Here is a 21,043-nt window from a genome sequence, read left to right as displayed (position 1 = left end):
GAAAACAAAACAACCCAGAGAAAACGGAGGAGCGTCGTATATATAATAGATAGATACAGAAAGGAAGACCCAAAGAGCCGCACTGGAGCAAAGGACGAAGAACGTTTACGAAACGGTTGGTTGTGGAGAGGGAGAAGGGGAGGCCCATTGAAGCTTTTGCATGCGTTGTCGCCTTTCTCTCTTTCTCTCTCTCTCTCTCCCTCCCCTCCCTGATCAAACTCCAACCCTTCCTTATCTCTCAATACTCAATAGTTCCACGGCGAGGGCCGGGCGAGTTTTCGTAATTCCCATACATCTGGGCCATATGGGAATTTACAAGCTTATAAATGGCAACGACAAAGCCATGGATCCTAACAAGAACATACTCACCAGCCGACCTGACGACGATATTGAGGCGCCCAAGACCCCCAAGACCAGGCCGCTCTCCGTCGCCGTCAAACCCAACCGTCTCGTCTCCCTTGATGTCTTCCGAGGGCTCACCGTTGCGGTACCATCTTTTTCTTTTTCCCTTATTATTATTATTATTTTAGTGCACGCCGTTTCCATCCGCATTATTTTATGGTGCTTGCGTAATTTATTACCAATTCTTTTATATTGATAATAAAACTTTGTAGTAGTAATTTTTTTTATATAGTTTATATTGATTTCAATTTTTTTGAGTAAAATTGATAAGTTATTATTTTTCTCTCGGCCGAGGGGGAACAGAGGGCATAGTGACGTCTTTTCAGAATGAATGCTTTGCCACCTGATGCAAAAAGATTGGCTTAAACTAATTGTCCGTGAGTTACCATATTGAATGAATGTTGGCTACTGAATGCACCTGACCCTCTTCCAGCAATGCAATGTCTTCCTTCAACTTTTGTTTTAATTACTCAATTGGCGGATATCTGCTTTTCCCTGCCGATCTGGCAATTGATGCAACGTTTCCGTTCTCGTCATTAGTTAGCATCCGATTGGACTAGTAATCTGGTATAGTATCCTCCTATATATGTAGCATCGTGCTAGGGAAAAAAAAAACTTAATTGTCCTCAAATACTAGCTAGCATGTTTTATAAAGTGTAAAATTGCAATCATTTGGGCATGCAGCATACTTGTTTCAATGACACATACTACAGAGAAGCATTGGATTAGAGCGTCAGTTGAGCCACCTTTTAGTCATTGGGTGGCAGAAATGACCCTTATGCAACAAGCCATATATGCGTGCATGTTAATTTCATGTTAGAGTTAATCATTTACTATTCTTGTGGCGGGAACTATGAAGGTCGTAGGTCTCCACAAAAAAAAAAGAGAATAGATTAGTCGGTGGATGGGATTTCCGTGGTATCTTGACATGATACTCACTCCATGCCATTGCCATGCACATGATGATTATTGACCTGGCTGAATCAATTAGTTGCCTTAGCAAATTGATACTGTTCTATTTTTTGTTTTTTATAAAATATATATATATAAGCTTTTTTTTTTTTGGTTTTCTTCTCTCCGTTTCTCTCTCTAGGTGTCTATAACTCCCCCATTCATACATGGGTTTAAAATGAGAATATATATATATATATATATATATAAAATCATTAATATAAAGTTTTTAAATTCATATTGAATTTAATTTTGCACATAAGTTCAAAAGACTATAAAAAGACATATGTATAATAATTAAAATAAAATTATGCTAAAATTGTCAAAGTTTTTGACAGATACTCCTAGATTATTGAAATAACAGAAAACAACATTTACTTATCACATTTTTTTAAAAATAAATATATGAAAAATACATATAATCACATTTACTTAAGTTATATATATATATTACCAAATAGAATAAATAATTAGGGTAGACCCTATATTATGTAAAAATTATTTATAAATACTATCAAACTAACTAAGGTCTATTAATTAGTTGTTGGCACATAAAATACAAAATAACACAAACTAAAGTGAATTGTTTATAATGTTATATGAAGAAAATGCCTTAAATTTCTCACTTAGAAGCCCATCACCTACACTGGATATAATTATATAGAACAACAATCTGATTTAGAAAACGACCTAAAATAATGAAAATACAAATGGTTCGTGGCATCCTAATTAATTTATCTAGCACGTATGTTATTTGAAAGTAAGACAGGCTACTTTAAAGTTTCTGTAATTGAAGATATCATACTTCAGTGCTACTGAACTGGAGATCTATTGCAACAATTTTTATATCGGCAAATCTCGCTTTTATGTTAACCAGGCATGTTTGCTTTAATGGCCACTATAAAAATATTTGCAATTTATGCATAATTGAGCACTGTTTTACTTGTTTCGTGCAGCTCATGATTTTGGTTGATGATGCCGGTGATTTCCTTCCTTCAATCAATCATTCCCCATGGAATGGTGTAACACTTGCTGACTTTGTTATGCCATTTTTCTTGTTTATAGTTGGGGTTGCTCTAGCACTTGCGTACAAGGTAAGTCTTCCCTACAAGGCACAAATATCATGTCAGTACATGGTAATGAGTAAGAACTATATATGCATTTAGTATGATTGGAGGTTTGAAGATTGCTAATTACGACCTACTTTGATTTCAGAAAGTCTCAAATCCGGTTGTTGCAACTAGAAAGGCTATTCTGCGGGGACTAAAGCTGTTTACTGTAGGCCTTGTGCTTCAAGGTGCATGGCTTGATTAGTTTTTAATCTTGAAGTCCTAACTTATTTGGTGGACTATATCAACACTTTATGCCCTTTTCCAGGTGGGTATTTTCATGGCATTCAGGATTTAACTTATGGAGTGGACATTGCAAAAATGCGATGGATGGGTGTTTTACAGGTACGTTTTCAATTCTGCAGCTTCATTATTATTAACGTCCGCCCGGTATTTGACTTGTATGTCATCAGTAAAATACTTGCATTGTTACTTGGTTTTGACTTTATCGTTCATGCTTGTTTATGTAACATTTCCATTTGCAGAGAATTGCAATAGCCTATGTTTTGGCAGCTGTATGTGAAATCTGGCTTAAAAGTGATGTTGAAGTCCACTCTGGTTCTTCATTGTTGAGAAGATACCGGTTTCAGCTGTATGTACTTGATTCTAGTGTTGTCAATTGTCATTTCTTAAATTTTGTTTGAGCCCTGCACTATATATAGAGTATCTGTTTGTATTTGCTTTATTAATATACAAATTGTGCAGATAACTGACGTATGTGCAGTTGTTGCTGATGAACCTTATTGTTGAATATTGTGTTTGTTATTTTGGTTAATTCACTTTAACAGAGAACTCTTGATAGCAGCAGCCTAATTCCTTTTGACTATTATATCAGGTTAGTTGGTTCCGTGCTGACAATCACCTACATGGTCCTCTTGTATGGACTTTATGTTCCTGACTGGACTTACCAGATATCAGGGGAAGGTTCCACTCTCATGTCTTTCTCAGTAAGTTTTAATTTTCCCTGTCATTTATGTTTTATGAATGTTTGTGTGGTATGTCTATTTTAAGACATCAAAACTGGGGATTTTCCTATGCCGACTTCTGTGATAGAAGGTTTTTGTAGTGTTTTTATTTTTCTTTTTTGAAATAGTAATAATGATGATGATGATGTTATTTAGGTGAAATGTCGAGTTAGAGGTAATACAGGCCCAGCTTGCAATGCTGCTGGCATGATTGACCGCAAAATATTAGGCATTGAACATCTATATAGAAAGGCAGTATATGGACGGACAATGGTTTGTTCAATTCTGTGTTATGAGATAATCTTTTTGCCATAGTTATGACATCAAATTTATTACTGAAGGAATGCAGCATAAATTCTCCAAGAAAGGGACCACTTCCTCCTAATGCTCCTTCATGGTGTCAAGCTCCATTTGATCCTGAAGGGATTCTAAGGTTTATTTTATTTGAATGTCGTCTCCTTTAAATTATATTCATTATATTGATTTAGTGTGTCTGGTAATGCAGTTCCGTAATGGCTATTGTCACTTGCCTTATTGGACTGCAGTTTGGCCATGTTATTGTCCACTTCCAGGTACTTATCACCAAGTTCATTTCTATGACAAAGATCAAGTTCATTTCCCATTCACCTGGAGCATTTAATTAAAAAAAAAAAAATCGCTTTTTCCCATTTGCAGGATCACAGAGAGAGAATCATGCATTGGATGGTCCCTTCATTCAGTCTTCTGACGCTTGGTTTTGCCTTGGACTTCTTTGGTATAAAACAATTTGAAAATCTCTTGATTTCTCTTTAGAGTTGCGTTTGATTCAACCAACTTGCTTTTCCTAGGATTGCATATGAATAAACCACTCTATTCATTGAGTTACACATGTGTGACTGCTGCTGCAGCTGGGCTGGTCTTTGTAGGAATTTATATTCTGGTATGACCTCTCAAATTACTAATTCCTCTCATAAGCAATAAGCTTGTCTTTTGTATGTTTTTCTTTCAATTGACTCAACTGATTTGCCAATTGCTTATTCACTTGTTCTAGGTTGATATCTCTGGGTACAGGCGACCAACATATGCAATGGAGTGGATGGGGAAGCATGCGCTTATGATTTTTATCCTGGTGGCCTGCAATATCATACCCATTTTTGTTCAAGGATTCTACTATAGACATCCTCAGAACAACATTGTGAGTTGTCTCCTTGGAAGATCTGCTAGTTTTAATGGAACTAACTAATGCATTAATTTGGACCTAGGCGTATGGGCTAATTTCTTATATGTAATTGATGGTTGTACAGTTGAAGCTCATTGGTATTGGATCTTGAGATCAACATTCATTAGTGACTGAGGGATGAGCACTTCCACTAGCTGGTCTTCATTAATTAGCTTGTATATCGAGAGGATCAGAGAGGCTTTGATTCCGCTCATGACCCTTTACATGGATATGGAAGGGAGGGGGATGGTGAAAAGCACGTCAGAGATGGTGTAGTAGCGAAATTGAGCAGGAAGTTGGGAGGCCAGAAGCTGCTGCTCGATAGGGTCTCGGTTATCTTGGCATATATATATATATCCATCTATGCATCTAGCTTGTGTTGTTTTTCATCTATCTCTCTCTTTCTCTCTTCTCATCCCCGGGTGAGATCGAGATTGCTTTTTGTGGCTCTTCTGAAGTATGAAATAAGACTACTAAGGAAACTATAGTATCCTTCACATCATTCTCATTTTTGGAATTTTTCAAATTGATGAATTCTTATATAATAGATTATGTGCTTGTAGCCAATGTAAACTCTGTTTTTTTTTTAATTGAATAAACCATAAATTTTATGAAACTATTAAAATAAAAATTTAGGGCACCTGTTTCTTATTAAGTTTAAATTAAATGTAATTCTATCATTTAAAAAAAAAAAATATGTCTAGACACTTTTTAGCTTTTCTTCCGTTGCAATTTCTATTTTCTATTTTTTAATTTTTTAAAAGATAATATGTAACTTAATTTTTTTTAAAAATAATTAGATATCTTTCCGGCTTTACAAACAAGTGAAAAAATATGGAAAACAATGCCTTCGATATTACAGTAATACTAAAAAATAAGAACTGCTTTAATGTATGAGAATATATGGAAAAGATGAATACCCACACATATACCATATAACTATATAAATCCAATTGTTACTTTTTTTTCATTATCAACTATTTTTTTAAATTTATCCATGTAAGATGAAAGAACAACATTGGTTTAGGTGCGTTGTGAGGGTTGTTCATGTATGCCTAATTTTTCGGAGACCATTAAAAAATAATAAAAGCAACTTAGGTCTTTTTCTTGGCGCGCATGCTAAGCTCGCTTCCATGGCGAGGGGAAGAGGACGAGGTCGGAAGCAATTGGCTCAGGGTGATTTTGCGGTAGCGGAGACGTCTCGTTCGGTGGTTATTCATGGTGAAGAGAAGGAGGGTGAGGATGTGGAGGATCTGGAGGATGACGATGAGAAAAGGTCCTCTGATCCAGATTTGGGAAGCTTGGAAAAGGGATTTGATGAGAAGGAAAGAATGGGTGTGGAATTAGATGGGACTGGTGTTGAGATTCAAGGAGATCATGGATCTATTGATTCAAAAGGAGTTGAGGGATTTCATACTGGAATGGTTGTGAAACCTTGGATTGCCCTTTTTGCGGATAATCGGCTCAAGGAGGAAGGTAGTGAGCTTAGGTATGTTTCTCCTTCTGTGGCTAATGGCCGAAGAATAGTTAATTTTCATTCTGATGAGCTAATTCAGGAGGAGAAATTATGGAAGAATGCTTTTTTGGTTTGTGTCTATGGTTTGCAACCAAGATTAGAGAGATTCAATGTCTTTGCTCATGCTAGGTGGAAGAAATATGGAGTTGTGAGTGTATCAAGGGTTAATGCTGATCTCTTCATGGTCAAATTTTCCAGTGAATCAGGTGGTGAACAAATGATGAAAGAAGGCCCATTTACCTTTGATAACCATCCAGTTGTGGTGAAAAAATGGCAGCCTAGGTTTAGCTTTGATACTGCAATTTGTGCTCTTCCTATATGGATCCAACTTCCGGGGCTACCATGGGAGTTTTGGCCTATTGATATGCTCAGCAAGATTGGGAGTGTATGTGGAAGGCCAATGTATTGTGATAAGTGTACTTTGTCTAAAGTGAAGTTGGGATTTGCAAGAATTTTGGTGGAGATGGACTCTTCAGGTGATTTCCCTGATTTAATAGATTTAATTGATGAACAAGGAAATGTATTTCGGCAGAAAGTGGTCTATGAGTGGAAACCTTCAGTGTGTTCCATTTGTAGGAGATTTGGGCACTTGGGGAAAGATTGTAAGAATAACAGGCAAGAGAAAATGGTGTGGAGGGTGAAGCCAGTACAACAATCTGGAAAAAGCTTTGTGGATATTAGTTTGAAAGTGAATGCTCAGGAGAAATCTGATATATTTGAGGTGGAATCTGGGAGTGCTGAATTGGTCAAGTGTGATGTGGGGCAGAATGTAGGCAAAGAAGTTTGGAGAGATATAGTTAAGGGAAAGGATGTTATTTCTAAAGGGAATTATGGATCTTCCCAGCTTAAGAAAGGGGATCAGGTGAAGAGTACATCAATTACTAGCAACACTAAAGTAGATTTGAAGAATGTTGTAATTACAGGAGATAAATCATACAAAAAATGGGGTGCTCAGATGAGTGATGTGGGCCAGGGTGACATTCAGAAAAATAACAACAGTTTTGGTATTTTAGATGGATTAGGAGGAAGAGCTGGTGAACCCTCTCTTGCTGGTATGAATTATGGGGCTGATGGTAGGAAGAGCAGGTTTGCTAACCTACCAAAACACCTCAAATATGATTTTATCCTGGAACATTAGAGGACTAAATAGTCCTCTAAAGCAATCAGAGTTGAGAGCTCTGGTTGCTAGATATAGAATTGTGCTTATGGGTGTTTTGGAGACTAGAGTAAGAGAGGAGAATAGGGAAGATGTGTGGGCCAAACTCAATTTAGGTCACTGGAAGTTAGAACACAACTACTTGATCAGTAGTCAAGGGAGAATTTGGGTGATGTATGATGCCAAGGTAGTTACTCTAATGGTTGTTGGGAAAAGTTCACAGTATATCCACTGTAAAGTTACCTGGGGTGAGGTAATATTTTTTTGGACTTGTGTCTATGGTTCTTATGATTTTGGTGAGAGGAGAGAGTTATGGAGGGATCTGACAAGGATTGGGAGCATGTTAAGGGATCCATGGCTTATACAGGGTGATTTTAATGCCATTTACAGCAATGATGATAGAATGGGGGGTGTTCCAGCGAATAAGGAGGCAACAAATGAGTTTCAGAATTGGATTTTGGGGCTAGACCTGGTGGAGGTATAGTATAGTGGTCCCAAATTCACTTGGACCAATTATCAAGAGGGTGAGAGAAGAATTTTCAAGAAGTTGGGCTGGTGTTTTGCAAAAAAATTTTGGAATAAGCAATGGGGCGATCCTTCTTGTTCTGTAATTCAGTGTAGTGTCTCTGATCACTGTGGATTATTGGTTGATGTTCAGAGTAATAGAAGGAATACAAAAGTGCCTTTTAGATTCTTTAATATGTGGTGTGACCACCCTGACTTTAATAAGATTGTTGAGAAGGTATGGTGTACTCCTGTGAGTGGACGGGCTATGTACAAGGTGTACTACAAGCTAAAGTTACTTAGATCTGAATTACGAAAACTTAATAGGAGAGGGTTTGATAATATCTCAGGCAGAGTTCTGAAATGCAGAGATGAATTGGAGGCAGTTAGGTCCAGACTGCAATTGGATCCTTTTAATGTGGAGATTCAAAGAGAGGAAAGGATGGGGATTAATGAATTGCAAAGGTTGATCAAATAGGAGGAAAGCTTTCTTAAACAGAAATCCAGGTGTTAGTGGATTCAGGAAGGAGATCAAAATTCAAGTTTCTTCTTTAGAACATTGCAGCAGAGGAAAGCAAGGAATTGCATAAAACATTTGGTACTTCCTAATGGGGAGGAGTGTATAGATCAGGCTGCAATTCAAGAAGCCATAGTTAGGCATTTTAAGGAGTTCTTGGGAAGTGAAAAAGATAGAAAAAATACTTTTGACAGAACTGGATTTATGACTAAACTAGTCCCAGTAGAGGAATGGGAGATGCTGTGCAGTCCAGTGAAGGCTGAGGAAGTTAGAGAAGCGTTATGGAGTATCAAGGATGATAAGTGCCCAGGTCCTGATGGGTTCAACAGTGTTTTCTTCAAAAAAACATGGGGCATTGTTGGTAAAGAGATATGCCATGCAATTCATGATTTTTTTTTTTGAATGGAGTGATGTTGAAACAGGCTAACTCTACAGCCATTACTTTAATCACAAAGGTGAAAAAGCCTAAAAAAATTACAGATTTTAGACCCATATCATGCTGTAATATCATTTATAAAGTGATATCCAAGATATTGGCAAGAAGGTTGAGAGGTGTTTTAGGGAAGATAGTTCATATGAATCAGTCTGCATTTATTCCTGGGAGGCAGATATCTGATAACATAATGTTGGCACATGAAATTTTGAGGGGATATATATCACAAGAAGAAGATGGGAAGCTGCGCTATGAAAATTGACTTGCATAAAGCCTACAACACAGTTTCATGGGATTTTGTTGAAGAGGTCATGCTGGCTTTTAACTTTCCGGGACACTTCATTAAATTGGTCATGAGCTCGGTGAGGACTTGCATGTTCTCTATCATGATCAATGGACAACTTGAGGGATATTTTCAAGGGAAGAGAGGGTTGCGACAGGGTGATCCTTTATCCCCCCTACTATTTGTTCTGTGTATGGAATATTTGACTAGATTTTTGAATAAGGTGACTGAAAATGGATTTAGTTTCCACATGAAATGTGAGGAGATCAAGTTGAGCCACTTATGTTTTGCTGATGATCTCTTTGTGTTTGCAAATGGGGATGGTAATTCTGTGGAGAAGATAAAAGAGGCTTTGGATCATTTTGAAGAAGTTTCAGGGCTAGTACCCAATATGCAGAAAAGTGAAGTTATTTTCTCAGGTGTAGAACATCCTGTCAAATTGAAAATTTTGGGTATTTTGGGATTTAAAGAAGGTGCCCTACCAATTAAATATCTTGGTCTTCCTTTAATTTCATCCAGATTGACAAGATTACATTGCCAGGAGTTGGTATCTAAAATTACTACTAGAATCTCTACATGGACAGTTAGAACTCTATCTTATGCCGGTAGACTTCAATTGATAAAATCAGTACTTGCAAGTTTACATGTTTTTTGGTGTTCAATTTTTATTCTACCCATGGCGGTGATCAATGAAGTGAAGAAATTATGTAAGTATTTCTTATGGCATGGGTCTGGGGAGACTAGGAGAGGAGGATTAGTGTCATGGGAAGTTGTGTGTCAACAGAAATCAGAGGGTGGTTTGGGTGTTAAACCGATGCATCTGTGGAACCAAGCCCTCCAAATTAAACATATTTGAGATCTGATTCAGGAAAAACAATCATTGTGGGCAATATGGGTGACCAAGGTTAAATTGAAGAAGCTTAGTTTTTGGGGAATCACTAAGACAGTTGACAGTAGTTGGAATTGGAGGAATTTGTTGAAGCTAAGGAATATTGCTAGACCTTTGTTTGAATACAAATTGGGGGATGGTAAGCAATTTTCTTTCTGGTATGATCCATGGTGTAATGGGTATGCACTGATTGATCTCTTTCCGGGAATTAGTTTCAATGAGCCTTATATATCTAGAGATTCAGTAGTTGGTGATTTCTGGATACAAGGAAGATGGTTGTTACCAGCTAGATGGAATGGTACAATGGTCTCAATTGAGAGATTCCTTACTGATCATTTCTCTGTTAATGTAAATCAAGTGGACTCTATAATATGCAGAGTGGATAAGCATGGGAAATTCAATACTGGTTTGTGCCCTTAGAATGCTAAGGCAACCTCAATTGAGAGTGAATTGGGCTAAACTGGTATGGTCTGCTAGTAATATGCCAAGACATGCTTTCATATTTTGGTTAGCAGTGCATGACAGACTACGCACAAAAAAGAAACTGCATCAATGGGGGATTGCAAATTCTAATTCTTGTGTGTTCTGTAATGCTGAAAGGGAGGAGGTTGATCACTTGTTTTTTGAATGTTGCTTCTCTAAAGAGATTTGGAGAAGAGTTTTAAGAGCAGTGAATGTGAGAAGAGAACCTTTTGTATGGAAGAGGGAGGTTAGTTGGTTCTCTAGGAAAGCATGTGGGAAGACTTTATTGGCAAATGTTAGAAGAGCCGCTATGGCAGCTAATGTATACACAATTTGGAGAGCTAGAAATGCTTCTATTTTTCAACAAAAAAATATTACTGCTGATAAGGTGTTTGGGCAGATTAGAGAGATATAATTTTCAAATTTAATGACCAATTGCTAGGTGATGGGAGGAATGAGAAAGCTCTCTTGAGTAACTGGTTTAATTGCTAAAGGCTGGCAGTGTTTTACAGCCTATATAAAGAATGGGGAGGAACTATGAATGTATAGAAGGGTAATTGCGTCTGTTATTACAGATGTGGATGCTGATTGGCTGAGTTTTAACGGATGCGGATGCTGATTGGCTGAAGGAGGATTGATTGGCAGTTGGTAATTGGTGAAGGGAGGTTAGGGAGTTGGTAAATGATGGTAATGGGGAACAATGGCTGGTATCTGATTAGTGGAGTCATTAATGTGAAATTAGGGGGGATAGGGTTTGTGATGTGAACTTTGAGAATGATTGGTCCTTTGAATTTAGTTTTGTTTTTTCTAAACCTGTTAGTAGGTTAGGCATGAGTGTTGGATGTTGCCATGTTGGCTGTGATGGTTTCATGTGTGTTTGTGCTGTTGGTTGCTTTTGTATTTGTATATGTTTGAGCTTAATAATATACTTTGGTTTGAATTGAAAAAGCAACTTCTCTATGCTAAAGTAGAATTTTTATGGGATGCCCCACACATCTCATTAACTAACTCATCAAAACAATATTTATTAAAACGAATAAATATATTATTTTGCAATGATTTTAAGCTTATAATTTTATATATTATCCATCTTATAAAAATAAAATAAAATAAAATAATCCTTATCTTCTAATATGATCAATACCTTTCTTCTGCTTATTCTATGTAAATATTATAACTCTGGAGTCCACTTAAACAACACCGTAACGGAAAATTCTAATATAACCAACTCCGTTATCAGTGGAGGTGATTGTCGGCGCGATGGTTGGAATTCACCGGCGGTGGTGTGGCGGTGTGGTACGGTGCGGTGATCGTCGGTGCGGCGGGGCAGGGCGGCGAAGATCGTCCGGCGGTGCGGTGCGGCGATCGTCGGGGCAGCGGTGCGGCGGGGCGACGAAGATCGTGCGAGAGAGAGAGAGTGTGTGTGTGTGTGAGTGAGTGATTGGAGAGAGAGAGAGTGAGAGAGAGTTGTTTTTTTTTTTTATTTTGTGGGGGTTTTTAAAACTGGCTGTAATTTATTTTAAAAAAAATTATAACACAATAGGGAGACGGTTTGTAATAACCACCTCTATAAAAGTGTTTCTAAAACTATGAATTGGTGTAGTGTATGTATAAACTCTCAAAAAAAAAAAATGACAAGGAATTTGATTGATTATATGTAATTTGTAATTTCTATAAGGGCACAGGAGACTTTTTAGTAAGAAAAATAAAACGTAAAGACAAACCTAGAGCCAGAAGGTACGACATAAGAAGACCAGCACAACACTCCAAATGAGGTACTTTTGTTTTATTTAAGATAAAAAAAAAAGAAGAAAAAAGATAAGAGACTTAATTAATTAAATGAAAAAATTCATCACTGTCAAGCTTTTCATGTAAGATTAAAGCAAACCATGAGCCTAATCCATGCTCTTCAATGTTTTTCGGCGCTGCAGGATCAGGAATATATGGACAGACAAACAAACAGCACTCGCAACTCGCAACTCGCGAGTGGGGACGCCATTATTTTTTTAAACATTCTGTGAGGTAAGTGTATATGGAAAGCCTACGTACCCGAAGCCTGGAAATCATCAAACAAATGCAAGCATAAATTAAATCAAATCATTAGAGAGTTCATGAGTGGCCGGATTGATTCAAGCAGGAGGGGGCGCAAAGATGGCTGGAGGAGCTGGAGAAGAGTCTTGAGAGGGAACGTAGTATGGATAAATGGCGTAGAAGGTCTGGGCCACAGTGAGGAAAATGAGGAAGATGGCTGCGGCGAGGGATAGGAAGGCCCAAGGGTTCCTGAAATATGTGTGGATGAGATTTGCACGCCACATGTTCCACCTCTTGCGGCAGTATTTGTTGACCCTGCGATGCACGTCGTCCAGGGTGCTCTCCGGATCAAGCACTACATCCTTGGACAAGCTGTTAAAGAGCTTGGCCACGGCTTTGTCACTCCCCAAAGCGTTCTGGATGATACCTTTGGAGTTCAGCAGGCTCACATCCTTGGCCGAGTCGATGATGTTGTCCATGAAGAAGACGTAGGCTGTCACCTCGTTACCGGCATTCACGTGAAGCCGCTCGAATGCCATGAGGTTCAGGAACATGTACTCTGTGGCGTCGTCCACCACGATGACCGGGAGGTACAGGATGCCATGCCTGAACTGGATGTCTCTCAGGCTGTTGCTTTTGCTGGTTTTAAACCGAATACCTGACTCGTCTAGCTCCATCGCCGTTCCAATGATCTCGCTCGACACGTGATCCTTCTGCGAGGGCGATTTTATCGTGGGTCCCTGGAGCAAGCTCTTTCGGAACACGTCCAGAGGGTGGAGCCCGAGCGGCATGGTTGGGACGCGCACTTCCGGTGAGAAGAACTTGAGCACTAGCTTGTTTATATGGTCTTCGTTCTATACACAGACATGATCAGTGATTTTCACCAAAAACCTAATTAAATAATAATAATAATAATAATAATAATAATAATAATAATAATAATAGATCCAAGTACTAGCTAGTACATATCTATACCGGAGGAGTGCCTGTCTCGATGGTAAGCAGCTTCTCGAGAACAAGCAGAGGAATCTGGTTCTCGAGCATGAGCATGTCTCTCTTGATGTAAGGCACGGTGTAGAGCATGCCGTGATTGCTGAAGATGGGATCGTTGGACACGTAATCGGCAGCGCTGTGATGACCAGTGGCAACGCGCAAGACCTCAAGCATGAAGCATCCGTCCACGATCATGAGCTGCAAGAAGGGATCCGTATTGTTCCATCGGTCTTCGAGGCCCTGGTAGGAGGCTCGCAACAGCGGCTCCACCTCCTCCATGGCTGCCATGCATTCGTCGAGTGCTTTGTTGCTAGACCTCTTGAGGAAATGGAGGAGGGCTCTTTGCTTATGTTCCTCCATGGGCAGGAGGTGGGTGTCACCATGGTGGTAGGGCCCTAAAGAGATTATCTGGGGCTTGTAGGCTTTCGGGTTTAGGTCCTTGATACAAGCTGGTACCTTGTAGATGGATTGTTTGCTCCAGAGGACAAGCTCCTTGGACGGGTCCACGTCATTCATTTTCTTCTGGATATCCACCACCCAGTTTGAGCTCATCGTGTTTTTCACAATAGCCAAACTGACTCTTTGATTTTCAAGCCGGCGCGGCAAAGCTTAGGCCGGCTACAGTCATGGCAGTATATATGGTGTCTGTATGGTTGCGTGTATATCTATATATAATGCATGCAGCTAGGGAACTAGCCAGTTCAGCGAAGAGTACAATGAAGGGTTTTGGCATCTCTGCTTCATTAATTGGGCATTCTATTGCTTTACAGTAGAGCATAGGTGAGAGGAGGACCGAGAAGCGGGGACAGGCTTTGTCAAAGCTGTAATCTTCCTAGATGGCATCTTGAACTGGAAATTAAAATGCTGGTTTTTAAGAGTATGAGCCAAGAGAGGTATCGTAATTAAGTAAGGTATTATATCATCCCTGTCATAAAAAAAAAAAGTAAGGTATTATATCGTAAGTAAGGTATTATTCCCCTGGCGCGCAGTTGGGAGCCTCCCGAGGTTTCCCTACCAACATTTAATAACTTAATATAAAGAAAAAGAAAAAGACAAAACATGAAGCCAAAAATTCCTGATCTCCTTGCTAATTATATCATGTGGGTTTCATATTGCAACATTCGAAAAAAAATTCATAGCCCAATCACCTTGAGTCCCGCTATAAAAACTGTTGAGTGTGTTTGAATGCAAGGATTGATCTCATTCTTATGCCATGTGTATGCCCATGCTTTGGACATGCACCAAAGAGCATGGAAAGGGACCTAGGAAACCCTTTATGCTCATTCCCTCATTTTGGGAAGATTTAATATGTCCAGTGAAATTCAAGTTGAGATTTTTTAATTTTTGAATAATATTTTGGATGGAAATTAAAAATCTTATTTTTGTATTTATTTTTACACTATTAGATTTATTATAATTTTAGTGATTTAAAAATAATTAATTTTAGACATTTGTTTATTTTAAATAAAAATAATTAAATTCTATTTATCAATAAATATGTATAAATTTAAAAATTTATTTAGAAAATGAATACATCAATAATTTATTTAAATAAAAATATTATAGAAATTGGAGTCATTTAATAATCATTTCTTTTACAATTAAGATATATTATTTAATGAAAATATTAGATGGTATCTCTTTTGGATGGGGATGGAGATGTCTCCCCCGTTAAATAGTAACTCCTCCGCTAATCAGTAACTCCGCTCTGGATGAGATTTCTCAGCAGCTCTCGCGACCCATTGTTCAATGCCAGAGATGGATCTGGGGCTTCCGGCATCCTCGTGGCGGCTACCGTGGCGAATATCGCGGCAGATCTAGCAGAAACTCCCGTTCCTCCGCTCCTGCTGCCAGCTCCGCGCCGCCTCCTATCCTGAACCCTCCGGTCTTACCGGTCTCTAAGGCATCCCCGGTGAGAGAGGGGACCTCCTACGCCGATGCATCCCGATCTCCACCATCATCTGAACCCCTTCCCTCTTCTCTCAAACGCCGTAGATCACCGGAATCTGGAGAATTCTCTAGGAAATGTCTGAGATCCGGACACAAGATCGAGGATTGTAGGCATCAACTCACCTGCAAGCGCTGCTCCGGCGTGGGTCACTTTGCCATTCGCTGTCCGCTCCGCACTCCTCCACCGCGATCCGATCCCAAGAAATCCAGAGTTAGAACGAAGCATTTCTCTCCGGATATTCCACCCGAAACCAAACATCTCCTTCGAATCCCTGTTCGTGCTTCTCCTGCTTCCCTTCGTGTTTCTCTACCCATCACTGAAGCTATTTTGAAATCGAAAGAAGATTTTAAAAAAATGGTGATCATTAGGGTTCTTTCCGGTAACGCAAGTGTCCGTTCACTGCGTTCCTCCCTTTCTCACAGTTTAAACCCTGATGCTTGTGAACACATAACTTCATTCAGTAACGACTTCGTCCTCACGATGACAACAGCGAGAGACGCTGCCACGGTGGTGAAGAGAAGCCCTATGTCCCTGAACTCGCACCTTGGTTCCTACAGCATCAACCTCTCTCACTGGACCACGGAATTCGGCTCGCACACGATCGCTGCAGGCAACTACAACTGGATTCGGATCTCCAACCTCTCACTCCATTGTTGGAACTGGGATTCCATTGTAGAAGTTCTCCGTCCGATCGGCGATTTGATTTACGTTCAAAAGAAGGAACACATTTCTCTTGAACACCTTCGAACCCTAGTCAGACTTATACCTTCTATCATCTTCCCGTTGGAGATTACTGTCGACGTCGGCGTTCGAAGTTTCATCGTCAAACTGGTGGACGACGGTGCCCACATCCTTCGTTCCAATGCGACTCAGGGACCTGCGTCTTTTACTTCATCTCAGACTCCATCTATCCCAGTCCAGAGCATCCGGACTTATGTCCCTAAGCAATCCAAGGGAAAAGAACCACTCTTTTCTCCTCTCATTGATCCATTAATTGGCGAGACTATAGAGCCTAGCTCCGGTCTCGGCCAACCGACGAGAGCAGCTGTTATCGAATCTCAGGGAGAAGCTCTATCCATCACTGCTATCCGACAGCCTGCCAGACGCTCTGAGATTCCAACGATATCTCGGGAGCTTCCCAAGAGAGAAACCTCACTGTTACCATGCAGTAACGTGAATGATGCTCTCCCAATGGCCGTTGATTTGCCTCGGGATGAGAACTCTCCTTTTATATTTGGAACCATTCCTCCGTCTCTTCTGCCTCGGGATCGAGATTCCCAGGATTCCTGCAACCCTCTTGTCTCCCATCATTTGCCTCGTGATGAGATCACTCACATTAAAGCCTCTCATCTTGATCAGATCACTAACAAATCCAACCCTTTAGATCTTGATCAAGTGTCTAGAGATGAACAACCTTCCTCCATTTCATCTCTAAAGACAGACATGCCTCGAGATCCGCACATTCCTGATCCACCCTCAGATGTCAGCTTAACTCCTCATGATAATCAACATCCCAATCATATTATCCCTATTCTTTATAAGAATCATCTGCCTCGTGATGATACCTCAGCAGATCTTATTTCTATCCCTGATAACACTACCAAGGAATCCCTACCTACCTCTGTTGATCAGGAGAATCTACCTGCACATCTCAAACCTCTCCCCCTATCTATTCCTATACCCTCTGGTTACAAATGGATATTCGTCCATGGAGGCTGGACTCTGGTCCCTAGCATAAATTCAAATAAATTCTATGCCCTTAATCCTTCTCCCCAGAACTCTCCACTTGATGACCACTCTGATGAGGAACTCCTTGACTAGGGTGAAGAAGAAGAAACCCTAGGAGATGATCTTGTGGAAGATGATATCTTTCTGGAGGAATATAGTCTCATCCTGACTGAACAAAGCTCCAATCCCAACTGAACTTGTTGATGTTCAAATGACTGATGTCACTTCAGGATCTTCTCCCGCTGTTTTAGCCCCAAAGAAAATTTACCTTTCATCCCCCCTCCTGATCCTAAGCAAATCAGAAGGAGCGATAGACCCAAGAAACCGTCCGGGCACTGGAATGAAGAAGCAGGATTTGTCCCTCTTCCACCGCGATCATCTAAGAAAAAAATTCCAGAAGATCCTAGAGAAGGTACGCCCACTCCTATTAATTCTGTATTTTCTTCTTGGACTGATGCTCAGTTATTTAATTACAGTAACTCTCGTGGCATTAAATTTCTAGGTTCGCCTACTCATAAAACCAAATGCCTAGATAAAATACGTTCTCTTGAATCTGTTAGGGCACTTCCCAAGAGATCCCCCTCGAGGCCCATGTCTAGATCTTAAATGTTTCTTCATGGAAATTTTATGCTGGAATGTTAGAGGTCTAGGCAAACCTTCGAAATGCCACCTAGTTAAGGATGTAATTTTAAATTCACATGCGGACATTGTTTGTTTTCAAGAATCAAAACTTTAGGATATTCATTGCTCCTACTGGCGCTGTATCGGGGGCAAGCACATCGACTCCTTTGACTTCCTGACTTGACCGATTCATTTACTCCCATAACTGGACCACTTTTTTCCCCAGAACTACCCAGCTTGTTCTCCCTAGATTTAGCTCGGATCACTTTCCCATTTGTCTCGATTTCAGAGATCACATCAAACGCCCTCGTCTCTTCAAATTTGAGAAATTCTGGTACTCTGATTCTCAAATTAATTCTCTTATTACTGATTGGTGGACAGAAACAAATCCTGTTGGCTGTGGAGCCTTCATCCTCTCCAAGAAATTAGCATACCTTAAATCTAAACTTCGAATTTGGTCCAAGAATACCTTTGGCGCCTCTAAACTCCTTAGAAATTGTTTGCTTTCTGAACTTAATTCTATTGATACCTCTAGCGAAAGCAGACCCCTTTCTGAGGATGAAAACACTCGACTTTCCCAAGTCCACTCTGAGCTCTTTACAATTCTAAAACAGGAAGAAGTTTACTGGAAACAACGATCTAGAATCACCTGGCTCAAAGAAGGGGACTCCAATACTAAATTTTTCCACCAGGTTGCTAATGGTAGAAAAAATCTTAATTATTCCTCGCATCTTTCATAACAATCAGTGGACCGATGAAATCGATCAAATTGGCATAATTTTCACTGATCACTTTCGCTCCCTCATTGGAACCCCCATTTCCAATAGATTTCTTATCGACTGGCATTTTCTCTTTGAACATAAAGAAAGAGTCAATCTCTCCCACCTAGAAATTCCTTTCTCCTTTGATGAGATTAAACAAGCTGTCTTTGACCTTAACCCTGACAAAGCCCCAGGTCCTGATGGATTCCCTATCCTCTTCTTCCAGAAACACTGGGACCTTCTTCAGGATTCCCTAGTCACACTCTGTAGTGATTTTTTTGATGGCTCATTAAACCTTGAGCGTATTAACTGGATCAACATTGCTCTCATTGCTAAGAATAATTCCCCTGGAACTGTTGCGGACTTTAGACCAATCAGCCTAATCAATTCTACTTGTAAAATCATTTCCAAGCTCCTTGCCAACAGGCTTAGCAATGTTATTAACGACCTTGTGGATGAATCGCAATCTGGCTTTACTAAAGGTAGATGCATTGCGGATAATATTGTTGGGGCCCAAGAAATCATTTTCAACTTGCAGAAAAAGAAATCTCTTGGCTACGCCTTCAAAGTTGATTTTGCTAAAGCCTTTGATTCTTTAGATTGGAACTTCCTCCTCAAAATTCTTGCTGCTAGAGGTTTTGGAGTGAAATGGCTATCTTGGATTCACGCTATTCTGAGCACTGCCAAATCCCAGGTCATCATTAATGGTAGCATTCAAGGTTATATCAGATGCAAACGGGGACTAAGACAAGGCGATCCCCTGTCCCCTCTCCTCTTTGCTATTGTTGCTGATGTTCTGAGTGCTATGTTTCATCACGCGCTTAGATCTAAAGTCCTTGTGGGTGTCCCCTTAAGCCAGTCGATTAATTTTTGTCATTTCCAATATGCTGACGACCTTCTTATCTTCTCTGCTGGAGGTCACAAGGACCTTCAAATCATCAAACTTATCCTCTATCTATTTAAGGGGTCATCTGGGTTATCCATTAACTTCTCTAAAAGTTGCTTGTACTCAACCAACTTTGGCTACCAACCACATGAATCTTCAGCTAGAATCCTAAACTGCTGTAGAAATTGTCTTCCTATAACTTACCTTGGGATCCCTCTCTCTGGCCGGCGTCCAAGATGTCTAGACTGGGTTAAACTGATTAGTATGGTTCGTTCTAGACTCACACCTTGGAAAGCCAAATACTTATCCCTTGGGGGCCGCCTTACCCTCATCAATTCTATTCTCTCCACCGTCCTTGTCTACTGGATGTCGGTATTCAAACTTCCTATTTGGGTGATCAAAGAAATTAACAAGATTCGTAGAGACTTCCTATGGAAAGGTCCTGACTTTGGCCCGAGAGGAATCAGATTAATTGCTTGGAACAGGATCACTAGACCTCGCAACATGGGAGGCTGGGGAATTCTCAATATTTATGATTTCAATCTTGCCTTGCTTGGGAAATGGTGGTGGAAATTTTCCTGTTATCCTAACAGTTGCTTGGCCAAAATCATTCATTCCAACTATTCCCCTAGCGATCCAAATGGGCTCCTGTCTCACTCTCCACCTAGAAATAAATCTTACTTCTGGGCAGGTGTGACCTCCATCCTGCCCGCCTTCCGCTCATGCTTGAACAAATCTATCAGAAGTGGCTCTAACACCTCCCTCTGGTTTAACCGCTGGTACTCTGGGATTCTCCTCAAAGATCTCTGGCCGGACCTTTTTTCCCAATGCTTAACTCCTCGGATAACCATCAGGCAATTCTCCCAACATCTAAGAAACCTGGAGATCCTTTTCTCCCCGGATCCTCCTGGCTCATTATCCTCACTTTTAGAAATTATCCCTGATTGCTCCACTTCTTTGGACGGCACTCCTTCTTGGACCCTTGAAAAAAGTAGAAATTTCTCTGTAAAATCATTCTATAAATTTCTTATTGATGGTGGATTACGAAGCACGCTTTACCCCTCTTTCTGGAAAACTCGATGCCCTAGGAAAATCACTCTTTTTTGCTGGCTCGCTGGGAAAGACAAAATTCTTACTCTTGCTAACCTATTCACGAAAAGGTGTATCTCCTACAACCTATCTGACACTTGTGTCCTTTGTCACAGTGCTTCTGAAAACCTGAATCACCTTTTCCTCAACTGTGAATTTTCCAAACGCATCTGGGTTTTTTTTCTCCCAAGCTCTAGCCTTCACCCCTCTTCCACAATCTATTCCCTTACTCTGGACGACTTGGTTATCATCCCTCAACCCCCAGTATCAAATCCTTTGGGATCTCATTTCCCGTGCTGTTTTGTGGAATATCTGGATCGAAAGAAATGCTTGTATTTTTCACATGAATGTTTTATCGCAGCATATCATTATTTTTAAATCTGTTAACATGCTTTTATCTTGGATTTCTACTGCTGCAGACAAACATCAGCAAGTTCTTAACGAAGCCTCTCAGAAAATCAAGTGTTCTCTCAACTTCCTCAGTGCTAGAGATTCCTCCTCTGCCGGCACTCTTGACCCTGGTTCTGTTCAGGAGTAGTTGCATTTCGACGTTTGTCTAAGTAGGCCTGAGATGCCAGACGGCTTTTTCCATTTACTT

The 21,043-nt window shown here is 40.0% G+C and overlaps 4 protein-coding genes across 4 annotated transcripts; 3 read left to right on the top strand and 1 right to left on the bottom strand.

The window, feature by feature from the left end:
* Positions 1-5,090, top strand: LOC120270618 (heparan-alpha-glucosaminide N-acetyltransferase-like). Its single transcript, XM_039277670.1, has 13 exons — positions 1-487; positions 2,310-2,447; positions 2,569-2,650; positions 2,731-2,807; positions 2,948-3,054; positions 3,298-3,409; positions 3,584-3,700; positions 3,769-3,860; positions 3,933-3,999; positions 4,103-4,181; positions 4,255-4,346; positions 4,458-4,601; positions 4,711-5,090. Exons 1-13 carry the CDS (start codon positions 161-163, stop codon positions 4,735-4,737), a joined length of 1,461 nt encoding a protein of 486 aa, XP_039133604.1. The 5' UTR covers positions 1-160; the 3' UTR covers positions 4,738-5,090.
* A 668-nt stretch (positions 5,091-5,758) lies between these two features.
* On the top strand, positions 5,759-8,934 carry LOC120270401. The gene is made up of 6 exons (XM_039277394.1): positions 5,759-7,227; positions 7,280-7,550; positions 7,665-7,775; positions 7,914-8,266; positions 8,357-8,679; positions 8,849-8,934. The coding sequence occupies exons 1-6, from the start codon at positions 5,759-5,761 to the stop codon at positions 8,932-8,934; spliced, it is 2,613 nt and encodes an 870-aa protein (XP_039133328.1).
* A 53-nt stretch (positions 8,935-8,987) lies between these two features.
* Positions 8,988-10,800, top strand: LOC120270400. Its single transcript, XM_039277393.1, has 3 exons — positions 8,988-9,581; positions 9,903-10,329; positions 10,439-10,800. The coding sequence occupies exons 1-3, from the start codon at positions 8,988-8,990 to the stop codon at positions 10,798-10,800; spliced, it is 1,383 nt and encodes a 460-aa protein (XP_039133327.1).
* A 1,356-nt stretch (positions 10,801-12,156) lies between these two features.
* Positions 12,157-14,211, bottom strand: LOC120270103 (UPF0481 protein At3g47200-like). Its single transcript, XM_039277117.1, has 2 exons — positions 13,392-14,211; positions 12,157-13,270 (listed from the first exon to the last, which is right to left on the bottom strand). Exons 1-2 carry the CDS (start codon positions 13,959-13,961, stop codon positions 12,515-12,517), a joined length of 1,326 nt encoding a protein of 441 aa, XP_039133051.1. The 5' UTR covers positions 13,962-14,211; the 3' UTR covers positions 12,157-12,514.
* Positions 14,212-21,043: the final 6,832 nt, after the last annotated feature.

The sequence above is a fragment of the Dioscorea cayenensis genome, chromosome 10 (assembly GCF_009730915.1).
Source record: "Dioscorea cayenensis subsp. rotundata cultivar TDr96_F1 chromosome 10, TDr96_F1_v2_PseudoChromosome.rev07_lg8_w22 25.fasta, whole genome shotgun sequence".
In the NCBI taxonomy this organism is placed as follows: Eukaryota; Viridiplantae; Streptophyta; class Magnoliopsida; order Dioscoreales; family Dioscoreaceae; genus Dioscorea; species Dioscorea cayenensis.
This window is presented reverse-complemented; position numbering and strand designations above follow the sequence as displayed.

Bases quoted from the DNA above. Each gene is read 5' to 3' on its own strand.
- LOC120270618 (XM_039277670.1), top strand. From the start codon at position 161: ATGCGTTGTCGCCTTTCTCTCTTTCTCTCTCTCTCTCTCCCTCCCCTC. The intron at 2,808-2,947 runs GTACGTTTTCAA...TTCCATTTGCAG, and splicing joins GATGGATGGGTGTTTTACAG to AGAATTGCAATAGCCTATGT. The intron at 4,182-4,254 runs GTATAAAACAAT...TGCTTTTCCTAG, and splicing joins TTTTGCCTTGGACTTCTTTG to GATTGCATATGAATAAACCA.
- LOC120270401 (XM_039277394.1), top strand. From the start codon at position 5,759: ATGGCGAGGGGAAGAGGACGAGGTCGGAAGCAATTGGCTCAGGGTGAT. The intron at 7,551-7,664 runs GTAATATTTTTT...TGGCTTATACAG, and splicing joins GTAAAGTTACCTGGGGTGAG to GGTGATTTTAATGCCATTTA. The intron at 8,267-8,356 runs GTTGATCAAATA...TTTCTTCTTTAG, and splicing joins GGGATTAATGAATTGCAAAG to AACATTGCAGCAGAGGAAAG.
- LOC120270400 (XM_039277393.1), top strand. From the start codon at position 8,988: ATGGGAAGCTGCGCTATGAAAATTGACTTGCATAAAGCCTACAACACA. The intron at 9,582-9,902 runs GTATCTAAAATT...GATCTGATTCAG, and splicing joins GATTACATTGCCAGGAGTTG to GAAAAACAATCATTGTGGGC. The intron at 10,330-10,438 runs GTTTGTGCCCTT...TTTGGTTAGCAG, and splicing joins GCATGGGAAATTCAATACTG to TGCATGACAGACTACGCACA.
- LOC120270103 (XM_039277117.1), bottom strand. From the start codon at position 13,961: ATGAGCTCAAACTGGGTGGTGGATATCCAGAAGAAAATGAATGACGTG. The intron at 13,271-13,391 runs GTATAGATATGT...GTCTGTGTATAG, and splicing joins TCGAGACAGGCACTCCTCCG to AACGAAGACCATATAAACAA.